The 26,444-nt window shown below is 47.9% G+C and overlaps 1 protein-coding gene across 9 annotated transcripts in view; it reads right to left on the bottom strand.

The window, feature by feature from the left end:
* Positions 1–26,444, bottom strand: part of ccdc88c (coiled-coil domain containing 88C) — a 280,348-nt gene that overhangs the window by 132,574 nt on the left and 121,330 nt on the right. For 7 of the 9 annotated variants that reach the window (XR_011351034.1, XM_069915883.1, XM_069915884.1 and 4 more), the window contains one exon: positions 9,082–9,151. The exons of 1 other annotated variant lie outside the window; for it this stretch is intronic. Coding sequence is in view for 6 of the 8 variants with exons in the window: in XM_069915883.1 (XP_069771984.1) it covers positions 9,082–9,151 (70 nt within the window). In the remaining 2 variants the exon portion in view is untranslated. Of the gene's footprint in view, positions 1–8,817; positions 8,889–9,081; positions 9,152–26,444 lie in introns of those variants that run through there. One more of the 9 variants, XM_069915887.1, reaches the window with a different exon arrangement.

Below are 26,444 nucleotides of genomic sequence, written 5' to 3'. Positions count from 1 at the left end.
GGAGGTGAGGGAATGAGGGAAGATTTGATAGAGGTATACAAAATAATGAGGGGTATGGGTGGGAGGGGAATGGAGGGTTACGGGCAAGGTGCAGGTAGGTGGGACTGGAGGAGAGTACTTGGTTTGGAGTGGACTAGAAGGTCCGAGATGGCCCATTTCCATGCTGTAATTGTTATATGGGTATAGAGTAAACGCAAGCAGGCTTTTTCCACTGAGGTTGGGTGAGACAAGAATGAGGACATGGGTTAAGAGCAAAAGGGGAAAAGTTTAAAGGGAACATCTTCATGCAGAAGGTGGTAGGAGTGTGGAGTGCGCTGCCAACTGAATTTGTAAATGAAGGCTCAATTTTGACATTTAAGAAACATTAGGACAGGTACATGGATGGGAGGAGTATGGAGAGCTATATCTGGGTGCAGGTCAGTGGGACGAGGCAGAATAGTTTGGCACAGACGAGAAGGGCCAAAGGCCCTGTTTCTGAGCTGCAGTGTTCATTTGTGGCTAATGCGAAGGGCCAATAAATTTTGTTGACTACAAGGTTGGTTAAGGCTTTGAGTGAACTGTAATGAATTCCACTAAAACAGACATAAAAATGAGAATTGGAAGGGAGCAAGACTGCTCTTCCATCTTTCTCTGCCGTTTTATATAATCTGATTGTAACCTCAACATGTGCCCATCTACCCTTGGTAACCTTTAACCCTTTGGCTTGTCAAAAATCTACCTCCCTCTAACTTAAAAATGCTCAAAGACTCTGCTTCTTTGTGTGCTGGGATGCGGAAATGCAGAGCTATGTCCCCCTGGAGAAAATTACAGATAATCTAAGGAAAAAACATGAAACTTTTCTCCAAATCTGGCAACCCTACCTGCATTACAGAAGTGCAAGGATATAATGCAATCCCCTGTCCTTATCCTTCCTCTCCCGGGGGAGAGTGCGGGGTGGGGAGGGGGTCCCATTCCAATCAGGCTAAGTCGAGATGAATGTAATACACCTGGAGGACGGGCGTTGAGCTCCGACAGACCCTGTAGTTAATGCGTTTTTCTTTTTAATTTGTTATTTGTCCTTGGTCAGTGGCGCCTTGTTTTTTTTAATGTTGCCTTTTCATGCAAGTTTCTTTATTTAAAGAATTAATGTGTTTTTTTGTTGTTTTCTGTTATGGGGGGATAAAACCAGACTCAGCAGAAGAAGTGTGAATAAACTTGACGAACGTGATTGTTGTATTGTGAATTAATAAAACGGCCAGAGTTTGGAAAAAAATTATAAATAAAATATTCAAAAAAAAAGATTCTGCTTCCCCAGCACTTCCAGGATGAGAGTTCCAAACACTCCCAACTTTCCAACAGGGGGAAAAAAATTGTTTGCAATGACTCACAATGCAATCATGGAATTGTATTCCACCGGAGAAATTTCAGCGCGTTGGAGAAAGCTGTTACCTCAGAGTTACCAAGGTGACCAATGGAAAATTTCACACCAGTCTGTCGTAAACCCATCACTTTGTCAGAACAAGAAGCTGTGGTGGTAAAAAATGAAGTCAACAGCAGGATTCACAGCTTTAGTGTGGTGGCTCACTATCTAAACATTCCAAAGTGAGGACCAACTCCACCCTGCAACCCAATCAACTGTGACTTCCTTTTTTTCACAGCGTGGTGCCCCCGACACTGAAACGCACCAGTGGGGTCAGCTGAACGAGAGAGGCAATGCTTGTACGTTGAAGGATAACCTTCTTAAATCAATCCTCCCAATTAGTCCTGCGTTCAGAGAGAGAGAGAGAGAGAGAGAGAGAGAGAGACTCGGCATGCTGAACGACAGAGTCGATGAAGGTAAAGACCATTGACTGGCAACTGTTGGCCTAGCAACGAAGGCCATGGGTTGAAACACCTTTAAATCATCGCAGACATGTGAAGGTTGGAATCGGTGGCAACCAAGATTGAACAAAAAGGAAGTAAATTAGCATGACAGTTTAACAAAATTTAAGAGACTTGGCCGTCATATAATTTCCTGCACAGGCCAAGCAACATGTGCACCTTTCAATAAAGGTGAAGGAAGTCCTGGCTTGTTTCTGGAATTTCCTATTTCCTCTGCTTCAGACCACACAGCCTGCAGTCACTCAAGCCCAGCTGCGTTGTTTGGTACAACTGACTAGCTGGAGTACTGGGCAGTCAGGGTGGCAAAGAGAGATGGGGGAAGCAGGCACCGTGTCCGCACCTACCATCAGCCACTCTTCTGAGCCAATCCACACCAATCGCAGAGTCACGCCAACTTCTTTCAGATTCCACCCTCACCCAGACACCAGGGACTATTTACAATGGCTGAAAGGAGTTAATCGGGAAAGTCTGTAGATGCTGGGGTCAAGTGCAATACACATATAATTCACCAGGTCACGCAACATCCAAGAAGGGGAATCAACATTTCAGATGAAGGCATGAGCAAAAAACAGGCAGGTGCTTGATCAAAAGGTAGGTGGAGGCAGAGGAGGGGATGGGGGGGGGGGTAGGAGGAGGAAGAGGCAGGGGAAGGAGTTCAGGCTAACAGGTGGGAGGACAAAAATATTAAAAAGCTGTGATAGTGGGAGGGGGTGGCTCTCTGATACGAGAGGGTAAGGGGTGGGGAGCTGGAAGAAAGGAGACGGAGGGATAGGGAAAGAGAAAGAAACACACAAATGCTGGAGAAACTCAGCAGGTCAAACAGTGCCTTTATGTAGCAACGGTAAAGATACGGAACCAACGTTTTGGGCTGGAGCCCTTCATCAAGGGATGGGGGAACATGAGAGATGTCCGAACAAAAGTGGTGAGGGTGGGAGATGATAGGTGAAGGTGGGGAAGAACAGTGCAGGAGGGGGGAAGTCTAGGCTAGGTGGAGAGAGAAAGGAACTGGAATAACTAGTTAAGTTGGGGGGGGTGGGGTTGAAGGCGGAAAAGGCAAGCTGATTAGTGGAATGCAGTGAACTCAATGTTCATGCCCTGGGGTTGGTGGGGGCCCAGACGGAAAAATGAAATGTTGCTCCTCCAAGCTGCGGGTGGTCAGGGTGGAGTCGAGTGAAAGGCCATGGACAGACATGTGAGCTTGAGAGGGTGACTCAGAATTGAAATGGTTGGCTACGGGGAGATCGCTTTTGATGCAGTTGGAGAGGAGGTGCTGGGCGAAGCGATCTCCTAATCTGCGACCGGTCTCTCTGATGCAGAGAAGGCTACAGAGGATGCACCGGATATAAAGTAAATGAGTTCTGTAGAGGTACAGGTGAAGCAATGCTTCACCTGAAAGGTCTATTTGGGACCTCAGACTGTGGTGAAGGAGGAGGTATAGGTGCAGGTATTACACCTCCCATGACCACACTGGAAAGTGCTGGGGGGTGATGGGTGGGGAGGAATGAGTGCACATGGGAATCACGGAGGGAGTGGTCCCTGCGGAGGGCTGAGAGGGGAGGAGAAGGGAAAAATGTGTCTGGTGGTGGAGTCCTATAGTAAGTACCGGAAATTCCAGCAGATAATGTGTTGGATGTGGAGGCTGGTGGGGGGGGGGGGAGATAGGTGAGGACAAGGGGGATTCTGTGTTTATTGTTTCTAGGGGCGGGGGGGGGGCTAGGGCAGATGAGCGAGGAATGGAGGAGATGTGGGTGAGGGCCGAGTTAATAGTGGTGATGGGGAAGCCACTTTTGTGGAAGAAGGTGGACGTTTCAGAGGGCTCTGGACTGGAAAGAGATGAGACTTGGGGAGGGGGTTAATGGAAACTGGAGAAGCTGATGTAATGCCATCTGTTTGGAAAGTGCCAAGATGGAATATTAGGTCTTGTTCCTCCAATTTGCAGGTAGCCTCAGTTTGGTCATGCATAAGGCCATGGACAGTATGGGAATGGGGTGTGGAACTGAAAGATCCCTGTTATTGCTGTGAACAGAGCAAAGTGCTCAACAAAGGGATCTCCCGGTCTGCGTTCAGTCCCTCTGATAATGAAGAGGCTACAACAGGAGCTCCAGTTTTGTATATTTAGTGGGCATTTAGCCTACCAACCCAGAGACATACACAGCCACGGGAAGAAGATGCAACATTCACAAGGACAGTGGCAGAGGTTGGGATTGAACCCGTGACCTTGACATGTTGAGACAGTGACTCTGCCAGCTTCTCCCTTGTGCCATCAACAAGATCGACTACAAGAGGGGAAGGGCGAGCCTCGGCACAAAAGAAAATTTAGCATAACTTCAGGATTGAACATGTCCACTTAGAACAGAGATGCAGAGGAATTTCTTCAGCCAGAGGGCGGCGAACCTGTGGAATTTGTTGCCATAGGCGGTTGTGGAGGCCAGGTCATAGGGTGTATTTATAGCAGAGATTGATAAGTTCTTGCAAAAACACAATGCTGGAGAAACTCTGCAGGTCAAACAATGTAAAACACACACAAAAATGCTGGAGGAACTCAGCCAGTCTCGCAGAGTCCATAGGAGATAAATTACTGACGTTTCGGGCCTGGAAGGTGTCAGAGTAAAGACAAGTCTGGCAGCAGGAGGAGCTCAGACCAACAGAAGGTGTTAATTAGATATGATAAGAGGAAAGGTGGGAATTGATTTTGGCTCTGTGAAAGGAGACAGAGGGAAAAGGGGAGAGAGAGAGAGAAGGCCCTTTTATAGAGTAAAAAAGAGATTCTCCACCCTCACATTGTTGACCCTACCTTCATAAATGCTCACAAAGACGCAGTCAGCCCGCAACCCAGGACCTGTCACATTTCAGCATTATCCCTCTTGGATGAGAGGTCTTCGCCCTAGAGCCTCGCCTACATCCTCTCCACACAGCTGCTGGCAGCCTTCCCAGCTGTTCTTGGGCTCAGACTCTGCAGTGTTTTGTGTTCACTGTAACACCACCAGGTAGATTTCACAGTTCAGGGAGAGATGGGGTGTAGGGCTGCAGTGTGCTGCTGAGGGCAGGTCTAGTGCTCTCTGCCCAGGTGATGAAGCCACGGAGAGGGTGAAGCCACAGCGATGGACGCTGAGGAGCAGCCGAAGGTGGCGAAATCCACCTTGGAGACGAAGGTGCCCAGGAGTAAGTGGAAGAAGACGCTGTCGGGCAGGGGTCGATCACATTGGGCAGGCTAGAATTATTTTTTTTAAAAAGAGATTTGGTCGGGCAGAAGAATGATCAATGGCCGACTTTGTTACCTATAATTCCACAGGCAGCTGGAACCGCTCTGCCCCATGTTTATGCCATCATGTTGACGGGCAGCACCACGGCAGCAATCGCCCTGTCTACATCAGCTCCAGAGAATACACCGCATAGAAGTGATGCTGGAGCAGCCTTTTAGGGCTGCTCTATGAAAAGGTAAGTGCAGATTATTCTCCGTCAACAGAGCCAGACTCGAAGCGCAGGCCCTCCATGCACCCAGAAAGAAAGAGAAAGAAGGCCCTTTTATAGAGGATAAAAAGGCGAATGTGATGACCGAGATTCTCCATCTTTACCTCACTGCACCTACCTCCATAAAAGGACCGCAGGTGGATGGACTAGTGGAGTACGCTCCAGCTTCCATCAACGTGGGGAGGTACATTTAAAGGTGGAGTGCAGTCACTCCGCCTCCTCCATGAAATGAATGCTGCTTAAAGCAGCTGCAAAGGGGAGGGTCAATGATGTTGTGATGACGCCGTCAGTCCCCGACCCAAGCATGATTTTTCAAGTGAAAACGCATGATGCTGGAGAAACTGAGCAGGTCAATAAAGTAAAAATCACACAATGTTGGGCCCATCTATGAACTCGGTGAGTTAAGCCCTCGCCGCGAATGTTTGACGTCACGGTGGTGGGCGGCGCTTCCGCCCCACTCCCTCAGCTCTGGAAACCGCCACCCAACTCAGCTCTACATAAAGGCTCCGCGGGAACCGCCTTAAGGGTCGTCACCATAAAAGGTAAATTCGTCTTTTCTTAAACTTGAGACGGCTATAATGTGAGGTTAGAAAGAGAGAGAAAACGCGCTGGGAGAAAGACGAGGGACGGGGGTTTAACGGAAACCTGAACGGGTTGCTGTTAATGCCATCTGGGTGAACATTGTCCTTTATAGAGCAAAGATAAAGATACAGAACCAACATTTTGGGCTAAGGTATGAGCAAGACGGAATCCAAAAGCAAAAGGTACAATGAAGAGCTCAAGCCAAAAAACATTGGCTCTGTATCTTTATCTCTGCTCTATAAAGGACACTGTTTATCCAGCGTTGTGTTCTTACTTCAATCACGGTGACTGCAGACTCTCGTGTTTTACTCATGGATAGGTTCTTGATTAGCCAAGGCATCAAATGTTATGGGTAGAAATCCAGGGGATGGGGGAGATGGGGAAAATGGATCAGCTCATGATTGAATGGTGGGGCAGACTTGATGGGCTGAATGGCCTACTTCTACTCCTTTGTCTAATGGTCTCATTGTGAACGATGTGATTTTTATTTTCATACTTTGTAAAATGCTGCGAGACCAGCCAAGTTCCTCCAGCATTTCTGTGTTTTTACCATACGCCTCTATTTTGGTTGGTGGCAGTGCTCTGTCACTCCTTGAATGCAGTGATACAGTCCTCTGGCAGGATTACACCCAGACCTGAAGTGCCCTCCATGTGCCCACAGGAGAGTGCATAGAGCCTCACTGATGGTACAGGAAAAGCCATTTCATGAGAAAAATTAGGGGTAGTTCAAGTCCTTCTCAAGCGATGAGAGGATGTTCATCCTGGCATTGATGCAGCCCTGAGGGGGTTCTGTACTGTTACAGGTGGGACGGGAGCTGCTCTGCTCAAGATCAGAAGCTGCAGAAGGAGGTTAATGCAAACCTTTCTCCCCTCCATCTGGACTCAACCAGCATCTCCTGCTGCCTGAGAAAAGCAGCCAATGTACTGAAGGACCGATCACACCCCAGTCTCACTACTTCTCCCTCCCCCCATTGGGGAGGAGGCTCAAGAGTGTGAAATCGTGCACCATCCATTTCTTCACTGCAGACATCAGGCTCCTGAATTAACCCCACAACGGCGCTAAACTGCCCTTGTTTGGTACAAATGGATCATTCTTTTCACTATAACTCTGTACTCCGTAAATTGTACTCTTCTACTTTACACAGCTATATGTTAGAGCTAACCTGTTAGTCTGCTCGCAGAAGAACCCTTCTCACTGCACTGGGCAATAATGTGACAGATGTGAAATTAAACCAAGACCATTAACTACCCCATCCAATAAGGATTAAAAGCTACTGGGGAGATAACCCTGGTGCCCTGGTTGTTAATTTCCCTGCAACCAGCTTCAGTAAAGCCAGATTATCTGTCTATTATCCCATTGGTGTTCATAAGAGCTTGCTCAAGTTCAAGTTTATATCTCTCCTTCTTTTCTTCTTTGGCTTGGCTTCACGGACGAAGATTTATGGAGGGGGTAAAAGTCCACGTCAGCTGCAGGCTCGTTTGTGGCTGACAAGTCCGATGCGGGACAGGCAGACATGGTTGCAGCGGCTGCAGGGGAAAATTGGTTGGTTGGGGTTGGATGTTGGGTTTTCCTCCTTTGCCTTTTGTCAGTGAGGTGGGCTCTGCGGTCTTCTTCAAAGGAGGTTGCTGCCCGCCAAAATGTGAGGCGCCAAGATGCACGGTTTGAGGCGATATCAGCCCACTGGCGGTTGTCTCCGCTCCATCCTCAACATCCATTGGAGCGCTTTCATCCCTAACGTCGAAGTACTTGAGATGGCAGAGGTCGACAGCATCGAGTCCACGCTGCTGAAGATCCAGCTGCGCTGGGTGGGTCACGTCTCCAGAATGGAGGACCATCGCCTTCCCAAGATCGTGTTATATGGCGAGCTCTCCACTGGCCACCGTGACAGAGGTGCACCAAAGAAGAGGTACAAGGACTGCCTAAAGAAATCAAGTTTATATGCAACCAGATGAAACAGTGCATCTCCGAACCATAGTGCACTCACATCGAAAGTACACCCACACGCAAATGACGTATTTACAGGTACATAGAGATCCAAGATAAATTAACTGCAGTTAAAACTAATTTCTGGGTTTCTAGGATTGTTCCACAGTCTCACAGCCTGCGGAAAGATGTTCCCCACCTGATAGTCCTGGGTATGATGATCCTGTACCTCTTCCTTGAAGGTGATGTCTAAAAGACACCGCAGCCTGGACGGTAAGGGTCCTAAATGATTCTCTGCTGACATTTGTGCTTTACAATTATGTGATGCCCATGAAACTCCATCATTTAATTAGCAACAAGTTCTAACACACAGCAAAGAAACACTAGAGGGTGAGGTGTTTTGGGAACCTGGAGGCACACAGGAGAATACGATCTGCTGGAGGAACTCGGTGTCAGTGGGAGAGAAAGAATGATCAACGTTTTGGGCCAGAATCTTTCATCAACCCATAGTCACAAGCAGGACAAGGTTCAACACAAACCCACGCCCCAAATTATTCCAATACTGAGTCATAAAGTAATAGCTATCCAAAACAATTAGAAAGACTAGAACCACGTCAGATAGATCTTTTGCTGATTTTAGTCACGTATTAACGGTAAAAAAGACAAGTGTATGGCATCGTGACGGACTTGTACAGTTGGTAAAGCAGCTGCCAGAGAGACAGATTCAATCCTGATCACTGGTGCTGTCTGTGTGGAGTTTGCACACTCTCTCCATCACCACGCAGGTTTGCTCCCCTGTCGCAATGCTGTGCGGCCTGGCAAGTTATTTGGCCCCTTGTAAACTCCCCCCAGTGCGTAGGTGAGCGGCAGCATTAGGGGGTGAGTCGATGAGCGCATGGGGAGAATGGGATTAAGGAGGGATGAGTGATGGATGGGCAGCAGGCATTCCGTGGCCAGAAGGATCTGCTTCCATGCCGTACCATCTCTACGACTGCTGAGATCCCAAGAGGCGGTTGGACGAGAGAAAGCTGCATCATCGACCTCACACTGATCCACGTTGTTAGACAAGAAAGCCTGCAGATGCTGGGGCTGAGAGCAATGCACAAACGTGCTGGAGAAACTCGGGCAACGTCCACAGGAAGTGAAGGGTAGTCAACTTTTCAGACCTGGGCCCGTCGTCAAGGTACGCCACCACCTTTGTACATCCACTGATCCATCATGGGCGAAGGGTTGAAGACACTCACCTGACAAAGGATCCTTTGCAATCAGGAGTACATTTGGCAAATTCATTACCACCAACTGTTGCAGACACTCCTGTCAATAAAACAGACAGCAAAACGTCCAGATTACTTTCAAAGGAGTGAACTTCCATTCTGTATTTACTTAGCAATAAAATCTTAACGACCTCCAGCTCCTTACTGAGAAGCAATGGGATGTTATCTCAAGGGAGATCAGCAGCTCCCCCCCCCCCCAACAGAAACAGCTTCTTCCTTTATACCATAATCCATGGTTGCTTCACAAAATGATATTCCCTTTTTGCTCAAGTCACTTAACACCAGACACAGGTTCTACAAGTCAGAGAGAATGGAAACAGGCCATTTGGCCCAATTCACCCATGCTGACCAAAATGTCCCACCCACACTAGTCCCACCTGCCTGCATTTGTCTCATAATATTCCAAACCCATCCTATCTATGTATCCATCCAAATGTTTCCTGAAGTATTGTTCTTTGCCTGGTGACATCATCTGCATGCAACAGGTACAAAGCATTTCCAGGTCAATAGGTTAGGAGTTGTCCTCTTTGCTTCTCAATGCCTGGGGGCTGATCCCAGCTGATAAGGTAAACATAGAAACATAGAAGATAGGAGCAGGAGTAGGTCATTCGACCCTTCGAGCCTGCTCCGCCATTCAACGAGATCATGGCTGATCTTAAAGTTCAGTACCCCGTCCCTGCCTTCTCTCCATAACCTTTAATACCCTTATACAGAAGAAATAGATCTAATTCCCTCTTATATAGATTTAATGAACCTGCCTCTACAGCCCTCTGTGGCAATGAATTCCACAGATTCACCACCTTCTTTCTGGGTCAAGAAATTCATCCTCATCTCAGTCCTAAATGGTTTGCCTATTATCCTCAAACCATGGCCCCGGGTTCTGGATTTTCCCATCCTTGGAAACATCCCATCTGCATCCATTCTGTCCAGTCCTGCCAGAATTTTATATGTAATCACCGACACCTCAGGGGGATGGTGGGGGGGGGGGGGGGGGGTGGTGGTGTCGTTGTGCGCATCAATGTGGTGGGATGTCATCACAGGTGGTTCCTGGGTTCTGCTCCGATTGAGATCATTGCAGGATATGGCGCTACTGCCAGAGATGCTGAAACGCCGCTGGTAAAGAAGACTTGGTGAACAGAAATACAGAGGCTACAGTGCAAGATGCAAACCACTAATTAGCCACAGAAAGGATGTCCAGGGGCCGCATGGTTGGTGTAGCAGTTAGTGCAACACCTTTACAGCACTAGCGATCAGGACCGGGGTCCGAATCCCGCACTGTCTGTAAGGAGTTTGTAGGTTCTTCCCCTGTCTGCGTGGAGTTTCCCCCCACTGTTCAAAACATACCAGGGATGTAGGTTAATGGAGTGTAAATTAGGCAGCAAGGAATCGTGGGCCGAAATGGCCTGTTACTGTGCTTTATGTCTAAATTTAAATTACAGTTTGCCAAGAAGTATTTAAGAGAGTCTGCAGAATTCTGGAACAGGTCTTGTAGACAAATGTAAGAGCAAAAGGTGGAGGCGTAAAGTGTTCCACCTTTGCCATGGTGTCCATCTTGCAGTGTAGCCTCTATTTCTGGTCATGAGGTGCTCTGCGGACAGTCGTCACTGAGATATCCACACCTGCCTCCTGAAGAGTGTTTCTGATCTGTCGGGCATACGTTTGGGGATTTTCTTCATGATGATGAGAATTCTTCTGTCTTCAGCAGTGGAGTCTTCTTTGGAACACCAGTCCCTTTTGTGATTACTGAGCTCACCAGTACGTTCGTTCTTCGTAATGATGTTCCAAACAATAATCTTAAGGTTTGAGCCATTTCTCTTACTGTTTTATTCTTGTTTCTCGTCCTTTTAACGGCTTCTTTGACTTTCATTGGGACAACTCTGGTCCTCGTGTTGAAAAACGGCAACTACAGACTGCAAAGGTGATCAAAAGCTTAGAAACAAGCCCAGCCCTCTTCTACCTGCACCAATGAAGCTGTAACTCCTACACGGTCAAACTAAAATGTATACAAATAAGCTAGAATAAAATCTGGAATGTGCAGTTTAATTACGTGAATTGTTACAAATTAAGAACGGTGGAGCGCAGGGATAAATAAAGGAAAAAAATGTCTTTGTCCCAATCACTATGGAGGCCACTGTGTTTCACACCATTTTGAGGGATCCTGCAAATGGGGGCTAATCCATTTGCCTGAAGCCCTCGTCCTTCATAGTTCCATCATGGGATTTGCAGAGCAACTGCAGTGCATTTTGTAGACTGAATAACCTGCAGCCACTCGACATGAGTGGTGGGTGGGTGGGGGAGAGGGGGTTTGAATGGTAGGACGGGTGAATAGAGTGGGTTGCCTTATCCCAGATGCCATTGTACTGTTGGGAGTGGGAGCTGCACGCATCCAGGTGAGTGGAAGAGTTTTTCACCAGACTCTTGACTTGGGAACATAAGAAATAACTGCAGGAGTAGGCCGCCTGGCCTGTCAAGTTTAAAGGGAGCGAGGGATCAGGGTCCTGGTGAGTTTAAAGGGAGTAAGGGATTGGAGTTCTGATGAGTTTAAAGGGAGCAAAGGATCGGGGTCCTGGTGAGTTTAAAGGGGACGAGGGATAGGGGTCCTGTTGAGTTTAAAGGGAGCAAGGGATTTGGGTCCCCGGTGAGTTTAAAGGGAGCGAGGGATTGGGGTCATGGTGAGTTTAAAGGGAGCGAGAGATCGGGGTCCTGATGAGTTTAAAGGGAGGGAGGGATCAGGGTCCTGGTGAGTTGAAAGGGAGTGTGCGATCGGGGTCCTGGTGAGTTTAAAGTGAGTGTGGGATCGGGCCCTCGTGAGCCAGATACTGAACTGTGATTTCCAAAGCGTAGGATAGTGAATTATTGAAGCTTTGCTGTAGATTTTTGTCAGAGCATTGCTTTGGGCTCCTTGATTTTAAGAACTTATGGTTCAAACAGTGTGAAGCTGTTGCCTGTGGATGGCTCTTTTGAGGTGCAAGGCAATTATACCCTACCACTTGTTACATTGTTGTCCAGAGCATAGCAACTAATTGCCCGTCCGAAACGGACCCAGAAAGCAATAAAGATCCTGCAAAGGTACATACGTCTAAACCCCCTGGCTGTGTCACATCTATCACAGAGAGGGACATAGAAAATGTATTTTCATAAAGCAGCCTTTCTCAAGTTCACGATTAAGTCCAATAAGATCTTACCTCGTCCTTTTGATATTGAGAACAGCCCTCAGGCTTCTCAATCTCTCCTCACACGCTAACCCTTCTCATGTCCAGAATCAAGCCTGTGAACTTCCTCTGAACTGGCTCCTAATGACTGATTAAAAACCCACATTGTGTTTTCCATGTTAAGAGCTGCTGCACAGATACAAGTCGTCTGTGCCTAATAACTTGATGGGTATGATTATAGAGAACACAGAGAATTTGCAACAGGAGTGGAGTGAATGCTCAGCAGACTGGCTCTTGGAACGGAGGGCCTGTTAATAAAAGGCTAGGCCTCTCTGCTCCGCAGAAGAATGAAAGGTATCTCTCAAACCATTCTCTGGGCTTGAGAGTCTAAAACCAGGAGGACATTGGGTCAATACAAGGGTAGGCCATTTTGGGCCAAAGCGTTGACACACATTTCGCTGCAAATGGGCTAATTTTTTGAATTCCCTACTTTGCAAGGCTGTGACCCAGTTAATTTAAAATAGATGTAGACAGATTTCTGAATAATAAAGGGGCTGAGGGGAAATGAATTTGAGCAGGAAGATCAGTGCAACATCAGCTGTGAAGGTGCTGAAGGGCAGAGCAGGTTCAATGGAAAGAACAGGCCCTCCATCTCCCATTTCTCATCATTTTAGAATAAAAAGTGTGTGTGTCTGTGTGTATTCTGTATATATTTACCAAAGAAAAGGTACAAGGACTGCCTAAAGAAATCTCTTGGTGCCTGCCACATTGACCACCGCCAGTGGGCTGATATCGCCTCAAACCGTGCATCTTGGCGCCTCACAGTTTGGCGGGCAGCAACCTCCTTTGAAGAAGACCGCAGAGCCCACCTCACTGACAAAAGGCAAAGGAGGAAAAACCCAACACCCAACCCCAACCAACCAATTTTCCCCTGCAGCCGCTGTGTACGGCCCCTCACCCCAAGTCCAAAGCCCGCTGTGCAGCTCAGACGGCAAAGTCCTCCTCAGCGACAAGATCTCCATCCTCAACCGATGGTCAGAACACTTCCAATCTCTTTTCAGTGCCAACCGCTCAGTCCAAGATTCCGCCCTGCTCCAGCTCCCTCAACAGCCCCTAAGGCTAGAGCTGGATGAGGTTCCCACCCTGGATGAGACATATAAGGCAATCGAACAACTGAAAAGTGGCAAAGCAGCAGGTATGGATGGAATCTCCCCAGAAGTCTGGAAGGCTGGCGGCAAAACTCTGCATGCCAAACTGCATGAGTTTTTCAAGCTTTGTTGGGACCAAGGTAAACTGCCTCAGGATCTTCGTGATGCCACCATCATCACCCTGTACAAAAACAAAGGTGAGAAATCAGACTGCTCAAACTACAGGGGAATCACGTTGCTCTCCATTGCAGGCAAAATCTTCGCTAGGATTCTACTAAATAGAATAATACCTAGTGTCGCCGAGAATATTCTCCCAGAATCACAGTGCGGCTTTCGCGCAAACAGAGGAACCACTGACATGGTCTTTGCCCTCAGACAGCTCCAAGAAAAGTGCAGAGAACAAAACAAAGGACTCTACATCACCTTTGTTGACCTCACCAAAGCCTTCGACACCGTGAGCAGGAAAGGGCTTTGGCAAATACTAGAGCGCATCGGATGTCCCCCAAAGTTCCTCAACATGATTATCCAACTGCACGAAAACCAACAAGGTCGGGTCAGATACAGCAATGAGCTCTCTGAACCCTTCTCCATTAACAATGGCGTGAAGCAAGGCTGTGTTCTCGCACCAACCCTCTTCTCAATCTTCTTCAGCATGATGCTGAACCAAGCCATGAAAGACCCCAACAATGAAGACGCTGTTTACATCTGGTACCGCACGGATGGCAGTCTCTTCAATCTGAGGCGCCTGCAAGCTCACACCAAGACACAAGAGAAACTTGTCCGTGAACTACTCTTTGCAGATGATGCCGCTTTAGTTGCCCATTCAGAGCCAGCAGCGCTTGACGTCCTGCTTTGCGGAAACTGCCAAAATGTTTGGCCTGGAAGTCAGCCTGAAGAAAATTGAGGTCCTCCATCAGCCAGCTCCCCACCATGACTACCAGCCCCCCCACATCTCCATCGGGCACACAAAACTCAAAACGGTCAACCAGTTTACCTATCTCGGCTGCACCATTTCATCAGATGCAAGGATCGACAATGAGATAGACAACAGACTCGCCAAGGCAAATAGCGCCTTTGGAAGACTACACAAAAGAGTCTGGAAAAACAACCAACTGAAAAACCTCACAAAGATAAGCGTATACAGAGCCGTTGTCATACCCACACTCCTGTTCGGCTCCGAATCATGGGTCCTCTACCGGCACCACCTACGGCTCCTAGAACGCTTCCACCAGCGTTGTCTCCGCTCCATCCTCAACATCCATTGGAGCGCTTACACCCCTAACGTCGAAGTACTCGAGATGGCAGAGGTCGACAGCATCGAGTCCACGCTTATGAAGATCCAGCTGCGCTGGATGGGTCACGTCTCCAGAATGGAGGACCATCGCCTTCCCAAGATCGTATTATATGGCGAGCTCTCCACTGGCCACCGTGACAGAGGTGCACCAAAGAAAAGGTACAAGGACTGCCTAAAGAAATCTCTTGGTGCCTGCCACATTGACCACCGCCAGTGGGCTGATAACGCCTCAAACCGTGCATCTTGGCGCCTCACAGTTTGGCGGGCAGCAACCTCCTTTGAAGAAGACCGCAGAGCCCACCTCACTGACAAAAGGCAAAGGAGGAAAAACCCAACACCCAACCCCAACCAACCAATTTTCCCTTGCAACCGCTGCAATCGTGTCTGCCTGTCCCGCATCAGACTTGTCAGCCACAAACGAGCCTGCAGCTGACGTGGACTTTTTACCCCCTCCATAAATCTTCGTCCGCGAAGCCAAGCCAAAGAAAGAAAAGTATTTATAAGCTAATCCAGCGCTGCAGGATTCCTAATCGAGATGGAGGTGCGATCTGGAGCTCAGATTGCTGATAGTTTGGACAGGACTCCTTGAGTCTGCAGAAGGGCAGGAGGCAAACCCACGGACATTCGGTGACTCTAGTTTGATTCTCTTTCCCTGACTGTAAGAGGTGTTTCAGGCAATTTCTGCCAATGGCAAATCTGCCTTACAGCTGAAAAAGGCAATTTTGTTTAATATGACACTATTTTTATGACAATAAAATGAATCTTCAATCATTTGAGCACCAATGATCTCAGGGACACTGAATTGTCTTGTTGCCTGGCACTTATGTGGAGCAAGTATTGCTCGTTTACTTGTCTACTTCCTGCTGCCCGTGGGTACCTTTGCACTGCTTCATTTGTAGAGGGAATGTGAATGGCATCTAGCACTGCGCGATCGCCAAACTTCTGACCTCACGGCGGAAGGACAGGCAATGGAGAAGCAGGGGCAGTGGCTGAATCCAGGACGCTGCCCTGCAGAGACGCCCTGGGCCTGGGATCACTGACTTCCAGTAAGTTGGGGCAGCATGGTTGACGTAGCGGCTAGTGCAACGCCTTTTCAGCGCCAGCAATCGGGACAGGGGTTCGAATCCCGCAATGTCTGTAAGAAGACTGTACATTCTCCCCGTGTCTGCGTGGGTTTCCCCCGGGGTCCCATTTCCTCCTGCCATCCAAAACATACCGGGGGTGTACGTTAATTGGGTGTAAATTGGGCAGCAATGACTCGTGGGCCAAAATAGCCTGTTACTGTGTTTTAAATTTAAAACGACACCTGTGTGAGGTGCAAATCCAACCACAAGTACACAAGAGGCTGCAGCAGGTAGAGTCTAACGTGAAAATAAAACCCCAGCTGCCGGTGGTACTCAGCTGGAGTTGAAAGAGTGACCACAGATACTGCCGAAGTTCCTCTGGCAGGTCCACAACTATCTTCCCTTTGATGCCCGTTGAGCTCAGTTTTACCAACCAGCCAGACGCTTCCTGGGTATCATGAACAGTCAACCCTCACCTCAGGAACCTCTTAACTGGCCTCCACTCTGCCCCTGAAGCTTTGTAAAGTGGTGACCCTTTTGTCCGTGTTCAAGTACCACAAATTGTTTGACAGACTGAAATTTGACCTTTGCTCACCACCAAAAGTGCCACGGCAACTCCAAACAACTGGTTCAAGTCAGCACATGCTGGTGGGAGCCCAACCCCTCCCTCCGAACAAAGCCCTATCAGTTCTCCTGTATCTGATACAGCACTGCGCAAGTGGGAGATCAACAGCAAACAGAAAGATCACTGATGTCATCAACAAGTAACAAGACAAGTTGGACAACAAAAACACATCAAATCTGTTGGTCTGGGAAGGGGCTTGAGCTCCTCGGTTTCCAACCCCCACCGGTGGTCCATGGGGTGAGTCATTATCTCTCTCTCTCTCTCTCTCTCTCTCTCTCTCTCTCCCCCTTTCCTCTCTGTCTCCTTTCCTCAGGTTCTGCATTCACAGAGCCCACCCCTTTCCTCTCCCCGACCATGTCCAATTACCACCTTTTGTCTGTTGGTCCGTGCTCTAACCCTACCCCCCCACCCCAAACCTTTCTTCTCTTCTCCCCCAGCCTTTTAATGCAGGCCCCTGTCTGATTTATTTATTACTCGTACCTTGAAGCAGGGCTCAGGCCTGAAATGTCCATTACATATCTTTCCCTCCTCTGGATGCTGCGAGACGTGCTGAGTTCCTCCGGTGTTTCTCTACCATCACGGTGCCTACAGACTTCTGCACTTCACTTTACCCTTTACTTCCTACAGATACTGTGTGACCTTGCTAAGTTTCTCCAGCATGTTTGGGTACTGCACAATAATGCTTCAACAGTGGATACAAATATTTAGGGGTCATGGGATCGTGGACCGGAAAGGCCTGTCACTCTGTTATACGTCTACATTAAAAAAATCAAACCTTTTGTTGGTCGTAGAGTGTTCAAAGGAGTAATTACAGAACAGTGAAGCACAGGAACATCCATCCCACAATGTCTACACCAAACATCTGCTGTCTGCACATGATCCACATCCTTGTATTTCCATATATCTATCTTGAAGCGTATCAAACCCTTCTGTTGTGTCTGCATCCACCACTCCCCCTGGCAGCCCACTGTGGGCATTCTCTATGTGTAAAAAAATAGCTCGCCCGCACATCTCCTTTCAGCTTTCCACTACCTTCCCCAACTTAAATGCAGGAGGAGGTAGGTGGGTTGTGTTTGAAAATTAAACCGTAAGAGCTCAAGAGGGAAGCAGAGGAGTCGGCAATTTGATTACATTCCATTAGATCAAAGCTGGTTTGTACCTTATCTTAATCCCCTTCCCCAATGATATCAATCATCACTGCTCCAAAATCTTCAACCAACCTCCAATCTCAACAACCTTTTAAAAGGGGAAGACAAAGCCTGATTTCCATCATCTTTCACTAAAAAACATTCAAAACAAAGCTCCAGATGACAACCCAAAATAAAATTGGAAAGTACTACATTAATAAAAAAGAAGCAGGTCAGCACAACGATGTTACAGCTCCAGCGATCGGGGTTCGAATCGGGAGCTGTCCCTGAGGGCTTTCTACGTTCTCCTCGTGACCTGGAACTTGGGACGAAACCCATGGGGTTAGTGGGTGAATTGGTCTCGTGGGGTTATTTGGGTGGTGTGGCTGGGAAGGCCAGTTACCGTGCTGCACCTCTACATTAAGAACGCAAAAAAAAAAAATTCAGTAGCACCAATGGAATTTGATATTTACTCCACCTTTCTGTGTTTTATTTAGGTAAACCCGTTGTCACACTTGAATGACTTGGCTCGAGGGTGAACGCCTCTTTCCAGTATGCTTTAGCTTTCCCACCTGAAGCCACAGGATCCAACTGCCCCATGAATTTCCCTGGACAAATAGGTAGGGAAGATGAAGTCAAGTGTTTGAATCCAAGGTCAGTCCCAAATCAGAGACAGGGCCACTTAAGCAAACTGGGGTACAAAAATGGGACCAAGATCAGGAGATGCCACAAACACTCAGCATATACTCATGTAATAGTCGAATTATATGGACCAATTTTTAGGGTAAAATTTAGGGGTCGACTATTATATACATACAACCTTTGACCAGGGTAAGTGCCTGCATCGTTCAATGCATCAGGAGCTTGGCTAGGCGGGAGGCTGGGGTGTTGGGTGTTCGGGCAGCCGGGGTGACAGGAGCTCGGGTGAGGCGACGCCCTGGATGACACACGCCACTGATCCTACTGTCCGTGACATGGCCACATGTGCAACAATCACGCGACTGCAAATCATGCCCACTAACACTGAACAGCCAACATACTTTCGCGAGCTGCTCATTCACGTCAAAGAGCATATGGCTCGCAAGCCAAACCGTTCCGGCCCAATAATCTCAAGCTGTTTTTATTTTACACTAATATGACGCGAAGATTGGGTTAAAAAGTCCACTGATGGCAAGAAGAACTTCAAGAAACTTCCCAGCCACTATGCACAAGTTATTTAAGATGAGAACTATGCCCCTTCTGATGATTCCCACACTTTGACTGCCAGCTTTCCTTATTTTTATCCAGAGATCAAAGTCACCAGAGTTTACTGGTCTTGTGTCAGCATTGGGTTGAATCCAATGACCTGCCAGTGAGATTACAATGAACAGCCTCAAAAGAAAAACAAGTTAGATTTGCAAAATAACCATTCATAAGTTGAAAATAAACATTTACATTCTCCACTTTAAGCAAAGGGAGAGTACAAAATTCAATTAGTTTGTTTTTTTAATTCCTCTAAAGCATGGAAGAAATTTAGCCCAAGTTAAAACATAGAAATTGCTGGAGGATCTCAGCTAGCTTCACTGCATCCATACAAGGTAAAGATACACGAGGGTGCCATGGTCAGCGAAGGGTGACACGGTCAGTGCAAAGATAGTACAGCATCAGTGACCCGGGTTCGAATCTGGCACTGTCTGTAAAGAGTTTATACATTCTCCCCATGTCTGCGTGTGTTTCCTCCAGGAGCTCCTGTTTCCTCTTGTTATGGGTTATTATTATATATAAGTATGTTTTTTAAAGAGTTAGATGTAGGTCATTTTACAGACAGATACTTACACTTCACATCTCATTTAAAATGCAAGAGCTTTGCTTGAAGCTGGACACTCAGGCACCAGTGGCTTTGCAAAAGACAATGGAACTGCTTTGGAAGGAACTTCAGAAGTAGGTGCAAATGGAACAAAGTCTGGGCTCAAGCGCTGATAAAGATCTTTCAAGGATTGGGTTTGGAGCCTTTGGAGGGGTTCTGGTTCTTTGCAAGCAGAGAGAATTTGAAAGTGTTACAGAGTTCTGTGTTGTGTATTGGTCTATGTGTTGTGTGGTTTTATGTTAAAAAGTGACAGGAAGGTGGACTGCTGAGAGAGTGGGAGATGGATTGAGCATGTGCAGAAAATTTCTGGACTTGGACGATAAACCACCACTGGGGGTGCTGTGCAGTGGAAGAAGGCCCAGAGTATGAGTCATGGTCTGGAGGACAGTTTAGAATGTTGGGCATTTCATAAAGGGATGAACATTCCGAAGGCAGCCAGAAGGATCCGGACCAAGCCAATGGTTCCTCTCTCTGCAAGCAACACAAGAAGACAACTTCAAATTTTGTGCTCTCTCTCTCAAAGATCTTTTGGCTTCAGTTTACCAAACAAACTGAATTTTGTTTATGATCTTTGAGATCGAAGTTTTGTGAGTCTTGTGTGTTTTGTGTCTAAGTTTTTCTGTGGGCTGGTTGGAAGTGTAGCTTAGACTTTGATTACGTATGTTATATTTAGGCTGGGGAATTTATTAGTTTTACGCTGTTATAGGAATTTGCATTGGGCATTATTATAAAAGGGGGGGATTTTGAATTAAAGTTTGAAGGTGAATTTTTTGTTTATAAACTAATTGTTCATCTTTACCCCTGTGTGATATGCCTTCTTTGTGGTTGCTGGTTTGATCTTGTAACAGAGAGAGAACTGAGTTCTGCAATTGAGGCTGCAACATGACAAGCTGGCAGGCTTGTTGAAAACCCCATTTTGAAGATGGGTTGTGAGTTCTGAGTTCAGTCTGTTCAAACCCTTGCAGTCTTTACAAGAGGAAAGGGCTGGCTAGAGCATTTCTCCTGAAATAAGGGAAACAAGAGGAACTCTGTGGTGACCTGAAAGAAGAGATTTTATTTGGAAAACCTATGATGGGACAAATTTCTTCAGCAAGACACTGAAGTGACTGATCGGAGGAAATCAGTTTGTGTGTGTCCAATAAGAAACAAATCCCTCTGAAACCAAGAAGAACCTTCCTGAGTGGTAACCTTTTAACTTTAAGAGACTGGTGAAAATTCATAAATATTAAGTCTGTGGACAGTATAATAATTGCCTGATACCACTGAACTTGGAGGAGTGAGAAGTGAATGGCTGGACTATTAAAGCAAATAACTTTCCCGAACATATACACATTACATACACGTGCGCTTAGAATTAGAAGGGGGTTAAGTTAAGATAATAATAAAAAGTTAAAGATTGATCCTGTTTTTAATATTTAAAGAAAATTAAAAGTAACTTTTGTTTAAGTAACCATTTGTCTAGGTGAATTTCTATTGCTGCTGGGTTTTGGGGTCTTCTCGACTCATAACACTCCCACTGCTTAAAAGGTGGGGGGGGGGGGATTGGAGGTTAATTTGAGTAGCACAGGCTCATGGATCAAATCACCAACTCGGGTTGTCTCAGTCTGTCCATGGTCTCTTGCACTGTCAGATTGAACCACCTGCAAATTGGAGGACCAACACCTCCTATTGTGTCTAGCACCCTCCAACTCGATGGCATTAACACTGACTTCTCTGGAATCCGTTTGGCACCCCCACCCCTCATCTTTCCCCAAGACTCTTTTCCACTAGCTCACTCTCTTTCATTTTCCTCTGTCTCCTTTCCTTGAGCTCTGGTTCCACAGAGCTCCAAACAACCCCCTTCCCCCTGGACAATTCTCACCTTTCCTCTTACCTGTCCCCATCTCTAGCCAAGTAACACCTTTTGTCTGTTGGTCTGTACTCCTCCCCCCAGCCTTTTATTCAGACATCCATCTGCTTTTTGCTCATACCTTGAAGAAGGGCTCAGCCCCAAATCTTTCATTATCCATTCTGTCATTTAAGAGAAGGTTGGATGTGTACGTGGAGAAGAAGGGGTTGGAGGGTTATTGGCGGAGAGCGGGAGGTTTGAGCTAGTGGAGTTGTTCTAGTGAACCGGTGCGGACTTGCAAGGCTAACATGGCGTTTTCGCTCCGTAAATGGTTATATGGTTATATATCTTTTAATTTAAAAATAAATTTAGACTTACAGCGCAGTAACAAGCTCTTTCGGCCCGTGATCCTGTGTCATCCAATCAGCCTAAGCTCCCAATACTTTTTTTTAAATGGTGGGAGAAAACTGGAGCCCCCGGAGGAAACCCAAACTGACATGGGGAGAACGTACAAACTCCTTACAGAGTTGGATTCGAACCCAAGTTCCGATCACTGGCGCAGTAACAGTGTTGCCCTAATCTCCTATGGACGCTGCGAGACCTGCTGAATTCTGCCAGCATTTCTGTGTTTTTAGTCAGACGCTCGGCCCCGGTCCGGGCAGTATGGACCGACCTAGGAGGGGAGGCAGGCCCCTCCAGCCTGGGTAAGAAACCTGCATAGGAGAAGGCCACTCCGATATAAAACCTACGACCCAAGGACCTCACTGCCACATCCCAGCTTGCTCGGCCACGGCACACGAACCATGGGTGTAAAGGGTGGGGCCAGTACTGCGCGCACTGCACTCCACCTAAAAGCTCCTTTGCGCAGGCCCGAGGACAAGTCCATGTCCTCCCCCTCCACGTCCTCCCCCTCCACGTCCTCCCCCTCCACGTCCTCCCCCTCCACGTCCTCCCCCTCCACGTCCTCCCCCTCAAAAGATGCTCACAAACTCAAGCTAGCATGCTGGAACATCAGAACCATGCTAGACAAGGCTGACAGCCACCGACCTGAACGTCGGTCTGCCCTCATTGCACATGAACTCCTCAGACTTGACATCGACATAGCCGCTCTCAGTGAAGTTCGCCTGGCAGATCTAGGCAGCTTCCAAGAACGCGGCGCGGGCTACACACTCTACTGGTCTGGCAAGCCTTCGGATGAACGACGCCTATCTGGTGTAGGCTTCATGGTCAAGAGCTTCATTGCCTCCAAACTCGAAAACCTTCCGACAGGCCTCTCGGACCGAATCATGTCCATGCGACTCCCCCTTCAAAACAAGCGTCACATCACCCTCATCAGTGTCTATGCTCCAACCCTCCAGGCGGAACCAGCAGAAAAGAACAAGTTCTACATCGACCTGCGCAACCTCATCCAACGTACCCCTACAGCCGACAAGGTTGTCATCCTGGGCGACTTCAACGCTCGTGTCGGCAAAGACTCAGAAACCTGGCCAGGAATCCTGGGCAAGCATGGCGTCGGCAAGTGCAACGACAATGGGCGCCTCCTGTTGGAGCTCTGCGCAGATCAGCGGCTCGTCATTACAAACACCCTTTTTCAGCAGAGGGACAGCCTGAAGACCACCTGGATGCATCCCCGATCCAAACACTGGCACCTCCTGGACTACATCCTGGTGCGAGAAAGTGACAAACGAGATGTGCTCCACACCAGGGTCATGCCTAGCGCGGAATGCCACACTGACCACCGGCTGGTTCGCTGCAAGCTCAACCTTCACTTCAAGCCAAAGCCCAGGAACAATAAAGCCCCCAGAAAGAGGTTCAATGTTGGAAACCTGCAGTCAGACGAAGCGAGAGGAAACTTCCAGGCAAACCTCAAAGCAAAGCTCGACGATGCAACCCGCCTCACGGACCCGTCCCCTGAAACCCTCTGGGATCAGTTGAAGACTACCATACTGCAATCCACTAAAGAGGTACTGGGCTTCTCCTCCAGGAAAAACAAGGACTGGTTTGACGAAAACAGCCAGGAAATCCAGGAGCTGCTGGCAAAGAAGCGAGCTGCCCACCAGGCTCACCTTACAAAGCCGTCCTGTCCAGAGATAAACAAGCCTTCCGTCGCGCATGCAGCCATCTTCAGCGCAAACTCCAGGAGATCCAAAATGAGTGGTGGAGTAGCCTCGCCAAACGAACCCAGCTCAGCGCAGACATTGGCGACTTCAGGGGTTTCTACGAGGCTCTAAAGGCTGTGTACGGCCCCTCACCCCAAGTCCAAAGCCCACTGCGCAGCTCAGACGGCAAAGTCCTCCTCAGCGGCAAGATCTCCATCCTCAACCGATGGTCAGAACACTTCCAATCTCTTTTCAGTGCCAACCGCTCAGTCCAAGATTCCGCCCTGCTCCAGCTCCCTCAACAGCCCCTAAGGCTAGAGCTGGATGAGGTTCTCACCCTGGATGAGACATATAAGGCAATCGAACAACTGAAAAGTGGCAAAGCAGCAGGTATGGATGGAATCCCCCCAGAGGTCTGGAAGGCTGGAGGCAAAACTCTGCATGCCAAACTGCATGAGTTTTTCAAGCTTTGTTGGGACCAAGGAAAACTGCCTCAGGATCTTCGTGATGCCACCATCATCACCCTGTACAAAAACAAAGGCGAGAAATCAGACTGCTCAAACTACAGGGGAATCACGTTGCTCTCCATTGCAGGCAAAATCTTCGCTAGGATTCTACTAAATAGAATAATACCTAGTGTCGCCGAGAATATTCTCCCAGAATCACAGTGCGGCTTTCGCGCAAACAGAGGAACTACTGACATGGTCTTTGCCCTCAGACAGCTCCAAGAAAAGTGCAGAGAACAAAACAAAGGACTCTACATCACCTTTGTTGACCTCACCAAAGCCTTCGACACCGTGAGCAGGAAAGGGCTTTGGCAAATACTAGAGCGCATCGGATGTCCCCCAAAGTTCCTCAACATGATTATCCAACTGCACGAAAACCAACAAGGTCGGGTCAGATACAGCAATGAGCTCTCTGAACCCTTCTCCATTAACAATGGCGTGAAGCAAGGCTGTGTTCTCGCACCAACCCTCTTCTCAATCTTCTTCAGCATGATGCTGAACCAAGCCATGAAAGACCCCAACAATGAAGACGCTGTTTACATCCGGTACCGCACGGATGGCAGTCTCTTCAATCTGAGGCGCCTGCAAGCTCACACCAAGACACAAGAGAAACTTGTCCGTGAACTACTCTTTGCAGACGATGCCGCTTTAGTTGCCCATTCAGAGCCAGCTCTTCAGCGCTTGACGTCCTGCTTTGCGGAAACTGCCAAAATGTTTGGCCTGGAAGTCAGCCTGAAGAAAACTGAGGTCCTCCATCAGCCAGCTCCCCACCATGACTACCAGCCCCCCCACATCTCCATCGGGCACACAAAACTCAAAACGGTCAACCAGTTTACCTATCTCGGCTGCACCATTTCATCAGATGCAAGGATCGACAATGAGATAGACAACAGACTCGCCAAGGCAAATAGCGCCTTTGGAAGACTACACAAAAGAGTCTGGAAAAACAACCAACTGAAAAACCTCACAAAGATAAGCGTATACAGAGCCACACTCCTGTTCGGCTCCGAATCATGGGTCCTCTACCGGCACCACGTACAGCTCCTAGAACGCTTCCACCAGCGTTGTCTCCGCTCCATCCTCAACATCCATTGGAGCGCTTTCATCCCTAACGTCGAAGTACTCGAGATGGCAGAGGTCGACAGCATCGAGTCCACGCTGCTGATGATCCAGCTGCACTGGATGGGTCACGTCTCCAGAATGGAGGACCATCGCCTTCCCAAGATCGTGTTATATGGCGAGCTCTCCACTGGCCACCGTGACAGATGTGCACCAAAGAAAAGGTACAAGGACTGCCTAAAGAAATCTCTTGGTGCCTGCCACATTGACCACCGCCAGTGGGCTGATAACGCCTCAAACCGTGCATCTTGGTGCCTCACAGTTTGGCGGGCAGCAACCTCCTTTGAAGAAGACCGCAGAGCCCACCTCACTGACAAAAGGCAAAGGAGGAAAAACCCAACACCCAACCCCAACCCACCAATTTTCCCCTGCAACCGCTGCAACCGTGTCTGCCTGTCCCGCATCGGACTTGTCAGCCACAAACGAGCCTGCAGCTGACGTGGACTTTTTACCCCCTCCATAAATCTTCGTCCGCGAAGCCAAGCCAAAGAAGAACACTGCCAGGAAATCCATTTAACTAAAGGAATTTCAGTGCCAGTCTGTTCTGTACAGGGAGGGAGGGAGTTGATCGCAGGAGCCCAGCAAACTCATAGTTGCATCCACACCATCTTAGCCCTCAAGCAGTGAGTCTAACATCTAAATCCTGGATACAGTAATCAGTTATTTTAAGGCAAGAATGCATGAAGGCATTCACCAACTTTGTACAACTGCCAGTCAATTCCAAACCCACAACGATCTCAACTCGCCCTTTTTGGAGTACTGAGAGAATGAAGGTCTGTGAGTCACAGCCAACTTCTGGGCCAGAAGGATGTGGCCTGGAGCACTACCTCATAATTTAAGTTTAAAAGGGTGGTAGGGTTAGTGTAGAGCTTAGAGCCATGCCTTTACAACGCCAGCAATCGGGACTGGGGTTTGAATCCCGCACTGTATATAAGGAGTTTGTACGTTCTCCCTGTGTCTGCGTGGGTTTTCCGCAGGAGTTCCAATTTCCCCTCATTGTTCAAAACGTACTGGGGCTTGAAGGTAATTTGGTGAAAATTGGGTGACACAGACTTGTGGGTCAAAATAGCCTATTACTGTGCTATCTGCTTCAATTTAAAAAAAAATTAATTCAAAATTAGAGTTGGACATGGGAGCAGAAATAGATTATTCGGCCCATCGAGTCTGCCCCGCTATTTCATCCTGAGCTGATCCATTCCTCCTCTCAGCCCCACTGCCCGGCCTTCTCCCCATAACCTTTGATGCCTTGGCTAATCAAGAACCTATCAATCTCTGCCTCAAATACACCCAATGACTTGACCTCCACAACCGCCTGTGGCAACAAATTCCACAGGTTCACCGCCCTCTCTCTGGCTGAATAAATTCTACCACATATCTTCTCTAAGTGGATAATTTTCAATCCTGAAGTTATGCCCTCTTGTTCTAGACTCTCTCACTGTGGGAAACAACCTTTCTGCATCCACTCTGTCCATGCCTTTCAACATTCAAAATGTTTCAATTAGATTCCCCCCTCCTTCTAAATTCC

This window comes from Narcine bancroftii, chromosome 2 (genome assembly GCF_036971445.1).
Source record: "Narcine bancroftii isolate sNarBan1 chromosome 2, sNarBan1.hap1, whole genome shotgun sequence".
NCBI classification, from domain to species: Eukaryota; Metazoa; Chordata; class Chondrichthyes; order Torpediniformes; family Narcinidae; genus Narcine; species Narcine bancroftii.
This window is presented reverse-complemented; position numbering and strand designations above follow the sequence as displayed.